The sequence below is a fragment of the Penaeus japonicus genome, unplaced genomic scaffold (assembly GCF_977035675.1).
Source record: "Penaeus japonicus unplaced genomic scaffold, GWHDUDI00000001_assembly GWHDUDI00000015, whole genome shotgun sequence".
Taxonomy (NCBI): Eukaryota; Metazoa; Arthropoda; class Malacostraca; order Decapoda; family Penaeidae; genus Penaeus; species Penaeus japonicus.
In genome coordinates this window covers 25,798,794-25,806,293 of record NW_028234417.1, presented here as the reverse complement: position 1 = coordinate 25,806,293, position 7,500 = coordinate 25,798,794, and the positions used below count along the sequence as shown (strand labels likewise).

At 29.5% G+C, this 7,500-nt stretch overlaps 2 protein-coding genes across 2 annotated transcripts in view; both read left to right on the top strand.

Moving 5' to 3' along the window:
• Nucleotides 1-6,667, top strand: part of Dus4 (Dihydrouridine synthase 4) — a 7,472-nt gene extending 805 nt beyond the window's left edge. Inside the window, exons 2-7 of the mRNA XM_086544234.1 lie at nucleotides 1,017-1,138; nucleotides 1,655-1,730; nucleotides 1,918-2,100; nucleotides 5,326-5,534; nucleotides 6,021-6,275; nucleotides 6,645-6,667. Of these exons, the coding sequence (XP_086400360.1) occupies nucleotides 1,017-1,138; nucleotides 1,655-1,730; nucleotides 1,918-2,100; nucleotides 5,326-5,534; nucleotides 6,021-6,275; nucleotides 6,645-6,667 (868 nt within the window). The remainder of the gene's footprint in view (nucleotides 1-1,016; nucleotides 1,139-1,654; nucleotides 1,731-1,917; nucleotides 2,101-5,325; nucleotides 5,535-6,020; nucleotides 6,276-6,644) is intronic.
• A 490-nt stretch (nucleotides 6,668-7,157) lies between these two features.
• The window catches only part of LOC147470395 (uncharacterized), a 1,118-nt gene continuing 775 nt past the window's right edge, over nucleotides 7,158-7,500 (top strand). Inside the window, exon 1 of the mRNA XM_086544727.1 lies at nucleotides 7,158-7,500. This exon is cut by the window's right edge and continues 775 nt beyond it. Coding sequence (XP_086400853.1) covers nucleotides 7,369-7,500 — 132 coding nt within the window. The 5' untranslated portion in view covers nucleotides 7,158-7,368.

The window sequence follows — 7,500 nt, the reverse complement described above, 5'->3', positions numbered from 1 at the left end:
GTGGGTCAACTCACTAAATCTGGATAGCAGAGGGTGAGGGAAAGCCATTGATTCTTTGTAACTAGCAACACGGTACCATTCTGAATGTTTACCGTATAATTATATTTTTAGATAGTCTTGTTTACTGTGATATTCTAAATACGTCTGATTTAACCTTCTCTCTAGTTATGATGATGCTATTTGTCAAAGCAAGTTCATAATACTATTTCCTTATGTTTTGTAATATATATTTGGTTATTATTTTATTTCTGCAATCTTATTTTACTATATGTATTGATAATCCTACAGTGTAGCTATGCCCACTGAACTATTTGTAATTTTACTCTTGTCCTCACTTCCCATAAAGTGCCCCAAGTTAGATGGATTGAATGTATGCTTATGAAGTCTTACTTGCAAAGGTCTCCAAGTATTCAAATTTATTTTCAAGATTTTTAAAAGCTGTAACTCTTCTTACCAAATGTAACCTAACACAGCCAATTACATAAATACTCCATTGTATGACCCACCATACCAACAGCATTATCCCTTCCAAGACAGACATCTAAAGATGTTCAGCCTAGGCTGGACATATTAAGATGTGTTTCCTCTTATTTTCTAGACCTGTCATGAGAGGGTTAAACTCAAAAGGCAAAAGTCACCAAAACCTTGCATCATTTGGGAAATCTCATGCAACTGACCTGACCACTGATTTGCACTTGCAGCCCATCTGGCCAAGCTGGGAACTCCCAAACCATGTGGTAGACAAAGAGTCGCAGTATTTTATTTCTTAAAGTTTTTGGATGTAGGTTACATAACACAAATTAAACAGGACATGGGATGGATAGATTGATGAATGACTGTACTGAATGTAAAGATAAAATGGTCATGCCTTTTTGAAGCTAAAACCATAACAGAAACAAATGATCTAGCTTGATTCACGATTCAAAGTAAAACTACAAATTTTCAGTCAATCATCTTTAATCTTATAAATTAAGATAATTAAATAAGCATCAGATACATGAACATTCATATTTCAGACTGGCATTTCGTTCCCTAGTAAGGAAGTATGGATGTGACCTCTGCTTCACACCCATGATCATAACTGACAGTTTCTTGCAGTCAGTTCGAGCAAGACATAGTGATTTCACTACATCCAGAAGTAAGGAATGTTATTAACTTGTAAAATTGATTTACCTTTTTTTTGGGGGGGAGGAGTGATAAGTAAGATAATGAATCTGTCAGGTGTGAAGAATTAGATATTGATATATGCCTGTACTTTTATACAGTATTTGCTGTATATTATCTGGCTTACAACACTGATTCCAAACATTTAAAGGCCATAAACTGCAGTTCAACATTTTATTTTACATTTTTTGTTCTAACAGTAAAAACGTAGCAGATCTATAAGTGTCAGGAATATTTAATTTCTTTGAGATATATTTATATTTGATAGCCTATTTATGTTGCTTTCTTTTCATTATGTTGCTTCATGTAATGAAACAACAATATATTATGATGATACTGATTAGTCAGTTTAATTGAATAATATTTCATTTCTTATTTCCTTAACTAATGGTATGGAGCAGTATAGTGGATTGCATATTGTATTTGTGAATTATGTTTTGAAAATAAAACTTTAAAATCTAAATCTCTTAAGGGATATGTGATTTTTCAGATGATCGTCCTCTTATTGTCCAATTTGCTGCCAGAAGTGGCGAGGACTGGGCTAAAGCATCAAGTATGATTTCACCGTAAGTAGAGTGGCTTGTTCTTGTAAGGCCACTAGTTTTAGAAGAAGCACATGGATTTTTCTTTGAAATTATTAGTAAAAAGTCAGATTTTTTTACTACCCATTATTACTCTCCTAATATAGTTATGTATTTCATATAATTTCATAATGAAATATGTATGTATTCAGTGACATTCACTCTTTTACAGGTATTGTGATGGTGTGGACTTGAATTGTGGTTGCCCACAGCGATGGGCTATGGCTGAGGGGTATGGCGCTTGCCTCATCCACAAGCCAGAACTTGTGGCTGACATGATTCGACAGACTCGCAGTGCAATAGCTGATCCTGACTTCACAGTTTCTATAAAAATTCGAATACATAAAGACTATAAGTAAGAACAAGCAAAATGTATCAGTTGGATATGCATCTTCATGAATATTAATGTAAGAGATACATGTTATATCACATACTTAAGCCTTTCAGCCATGAACAGTATTTAAACAGCAAGCCTAGCTTATCATAAAAATAGCCCTTGTTAAAAGTCAGTGAAAAAAGGATTGAAGTTGTATTGATTAATCAGACATGATAAAGTTTAATTCATTTTGAAGATTCAGATTACCTAAAATATGATGATCTTTATTCAAGTATTGGCAATTATTCAATAACTTAATTTTTAGGATACACTCATTCAACTTAAAGTGAAATATTACAATGATGTTCAAAATAAATGCTACTTATATCTCCTGGTACTAACTTTCTTCAATGCTAAAAATCTTTTATCATGGAATGATAGTCTTGGGTCAATTGGTCCAAGATGGGCCACATCTTCAGATGCTGGCCTAGGCTGGCATCTTATTTTCTAGAGTTATGGTATGATATACGAGTCTATATATATTACAGCATAGTGATAGTAATTTGCACATAGTTCATGCTATAGTTCTGGTCTTCAGACTCTAGGCCAGAAAGCCCTCTCTAAGATCATTATATTGATATATTTAGGTCACTATTATTATGAGCACATGAAACAAGATAATATAACATATTTAAATTACACTCCTTTTGTCATGTCATCCCATACAAATCTCAGATTATAAAGAAGTCTCTAGTAATAAGTCAAATGCTTTGCTACTGGCACTCCTAAGCTATAAATCATTTCACTGAAGTTTATGCTCTTGCAGTGATGAGTAAGCAAAGTATATTACAAATACAGAAATCGTTTAGAGGAATTCTTAGTTTTTACTGTTACATAACTACTTTGATGCCTACAAATGCAGAAAAATAAATTATATAGATAGAACAGGTCTATTATACTTGATGTATGAGATTCATACAAGTCATATATGGGAGACACATACTAATGCTTTTACTAAGATGAATTTATTTATTTAAATAGCTTGTCCTAGTATTACATTACGAATTTATGTTTGTCATTACCTGCCTATTCATTACTCATTTTACTTATATAATGATTTGTCTTTTTATGATCTTGTTTATATATATATATATATTTTCCTGTATTTAGGATTGTGATAATTTTTTTATCACTTTATTTACAAATGTAATTATTTGTAAAGTTTGTTTACTGTTACTGTATTATTTTTATAGTCATTGCTGTTATTGTGATTATGATTATTTTTAATATTATTATTATTATTATTATTATTATCATTATTATTATTGTTTGAATTATTATTTTTGATATTATTATTATTATTATTATTGTTTGATTTATTATTTTTAATATTATTATTATAATTATTATTATTATTGTTTAATTTATTATTGTTATAATTAACATTAGTAGTAGTAGTAATTTTGTGATTACTGTTATTATTATTATTATTATTATTATTATTATATATACACAAATATATATATATATATATATATATTATATATATATATATATATATATATATATATATATATATATATATATATATATATTATAATATATATATATATATATATATATATATATATATATATATATATATATATATATATATTATATATATATATATATATTATATATATATTACATATGTATATATATATATTTTATTTTTTTTTCTTTCTTTTCTTTTCTTTTTTCTTTTTCTTGGCTGTACTTAGGATTGTAACAATTTTCTTTATCAGTTTATTTACAAATGAAATTATTTGTCAGGGTTGTCCACCTATCTGTACTGTTTTCATACTCATTATTGTTATTGTGATTATTATTGTTGTTTCTGTGTTGTTATTATTGTGTGATTTCTCATTGTTATTTTTAGTAGTAGTAGTAGTAGTATTGTTATTATTGTTATAATTATTATTATTATTATTGTTTTTGTTGTCATTATTATTGTTAGTGGTTGCTGTTGTTGTTGTTATTATCATCATCATCATTATTATATGATTACAATTGTTATTATTAATATTGTTATTGCATTACTGTTGCATGCCCCTGCCTTAATGTCATGTGTGTGAGTTTTTAAACAGACAATTATTTTTACAAGATTTTAAATTTGTCAGTAATCTTTAATCCATCTTTTGTTAGATAAGAAAGTTTGTGTTGTAATATGTATTGCTTATATCATGAGTAGGATGTAATTTCAGGGTTATGATAAGAGACTTATTGGATTATACTAAAGCTATTTCCTATACATATCTACTAAACAAGGTAAAGAGATTGAGGAACAGTCTATCAGCAAAAGTTGATGGTTGCTTTTTGGTTGAGATAGATACTTAGTAGTTGTTTAGTTGAAAAATCCTTTATGAAAAAAATGGTTATCCAAATCATAGTGAAAATAGACAAATTATGCATGATAGTGTTATGTTTTTATTGAAAAATATACTGACTTTGACTTAGTAACTGTTAGATTTTATTGGTAGTGTATTATAACTACATGGCAAGTTTTCTTGAGTGGATTGATTGTTACAGGAATTGGTGATGTTACATATTTACATCTTTTTGATGTGGTTAACCCTATTGCATCATTTAATAAAATGCTTTGAGCTTGTTTTCATTAAGAAGAAACAAGACAAAATGGGTGTGATAGAAACTGGAATATATTGTTTATCATAATAAGAGAGTGTGCCACATTATTTTTTGTGCTATACCTTCCTGCATTTGCTATGCTTTTCTCTTATTTATTTTTTACAGTTATATGATCATAGATATAATAAAAGTAAAATGCACCAAGATTTATCAAGAAAACTATTCTAAGATTTGGGAGCAAACGGGTGATCAGGTGATACTAGTCTTGCTTTAGTTATAACTATTTCTCTCATCAAAACAATTTTAAAGGATGTGCCCTGAGGAAAATAGTCATGTTGAAACTTTTTAGTGAATAGTTTGCATGGAGTACATTCTTTGTGTTATAAATATCACTACAGAGAATGCAGAAAGAGTGTTGTCTTGATATCACAATTGAAATTTACATTTTTGTTTTGAAGATATCAAAGGATCTAAGAGGAGGGTATTTGAACCTTTGGATGAAATTACTTGTATTTGTTTCTATCTGTCTGATTGACTTATTTACTTAGACATATATATACTATTTTTCTTATTTGGATGTAACTTGAAACCACTCTGGTCCAAAGTGTTAATTGTAGTATATATTTTGTATTTCAGACATACAGTGGATTTTGCCCGACAAATGGAGGCAGCAGGAGCAAGTTTTATCACTGTACATGGACGTACTCAGGATCAACGCAGTGACCCAGTTTGCTTAGAGGCTATAGCTGATATAAAAAATGCCGTAAAAATACCTGTTGTTGCAAATGGTGATGTCCGCTCATTGGACAATGCTGATAGGATACAGAAAATTACAGGAGTTGATGGTATGTTTCTTTTTATATGGGTTATCTATATTGTGCTTTTTTTTATCTTCATTTTATTTTATATAAATTTATCATGATTATGTTTTTTCTTCCATGATTTAAGAATGTAAGCAAACTAAAAGTTATTTAATCTCCCAATTCTTGTGCCCAGTAGCCACTGACAGAAGAAATAAGAAAATGAAAACCTGATGCTTAGTTTTATTAATGTTAAAGTTAACTAAGAAAAAAGGAGGCTGTATTGAGAAGAAATACTAAATATTTTGATTCTTTATTCATCAATTTGCATTTTCTGTAGTATAGCTTTAATGCATTTTTTATGTTATGTGATATATCCTCTCTTCTACTTTGTCTTTTGCATATACTTAAAATCTTATATTCTTTTTCTCCTTCTTCTACCCAACATTCCTTTAATTTCATTATCTTTAAATAACAAAGATTTTGTGTTCATACAAACACCAGTTAAAAAGCATCCTCTTTTCTTCACAGGTGTCATGGCTGCAAGAGGCATACTGGAGAACCCTGCCATGTATGCTGGTTATGAGAGCACACCGTTAGAATGCGTGAAAGACTTCGTTAACATTGCTCTTTCGACTGGGACATCCTTCAGCTGCTTCCACCATCACCTTATCTATATGCTGGAAAAATCTCTTTCACGATCAGAAAGAAGATATTTCAATGTCTTAGGCAGCACAAGTGGTGTGATTAACTACCTAAATGAGAAATATATGATGGAATTTTATAGTGAATTTTATTATCAACCTTTTTTACTAGGCTACAGGCTCTTTTACTGTCGTTATTTTTGCTACTTTATATAGAAATATCCATATGATAGATATGTTTATGCAGACACTTGACACTGATGAGGCAAATAAGAATTGATGATTGAATAATTAGATATTCAGTATGCCTACTTAATAATAATGATGATAATGATGAAAATAAGTAATAATAATGATAAGGATGATGATTATGATAACAATGATAAGAGTAATTGTGATAATAATAATAATATATCTGATTTAGAATTTATGTGAAGAGATAGACCAAGTACAAAACTTCAGGAGATGAAAATTTCAGTATATATTTAAAAATTTCTATCTGTTTTATCAGAAATCAAGGTGTTAAAATACTAGAGCAAAATGCATCATGAGAACAACACATTAAAAATGAAGTTTTATCAATACATTCGTGAACCACTATTGTCTGTATCATATCTGCACAGTGTGATTTCCTTCTTTTTTTTTAAATAATAAACAGTAAATAGTGTTTATTTTTCATTTTATTTTTTTTTGTATTAGGAAAATTCATAGGAATAGATTTGATTCCCAAGGATAATTATGAAGCTCTATATTCATGATAATTCTGAAAGTACCTGGTTGAGTAAATTCCTTTATTTCATACAAACCACGTGGTTATCAGGTGACACGTGTGATTCAAAGTTACATTGGAATTTAAAGTTCCCGCCTCCATGTCTGCCACGTATTTTTTTACCATTCAGCTTTATGATTATTAATAACATATAGATATCAAAATACATGACATCTGTGATAAGTAGACAATAAAGAAAGATATTTTGTTCATTACTTATTTTTCAGATTATTGGAATATTCTGTCTGTGTTGCTAACGACCACATGTGTTTGTTTACATCCTTGTGATCAATACCGCTGATTCAACAGTTTGAACTGTATGTCTGTTTGTAAACAGTTTATGGCAGTGAAATTCATCCAGGTGAACAATATCTGTGAAACATATTGGTCATAAGTGGTTGCTTGCTTGTGACACGTCGCTGTGACAGAGAATTACACGTCCTGAATCGGCTACCTTTGGGAACGAATGACACTCTTTAGCAAACTTTTAAAATCTGGATTAGTTACGTGCCACGTATGTGCCTTTTTTGGGTTACCAAATAACTGTCTAAGAACTATTACTGTTCAAAAATTACCGTATATTGCTACTAGAAGCTAC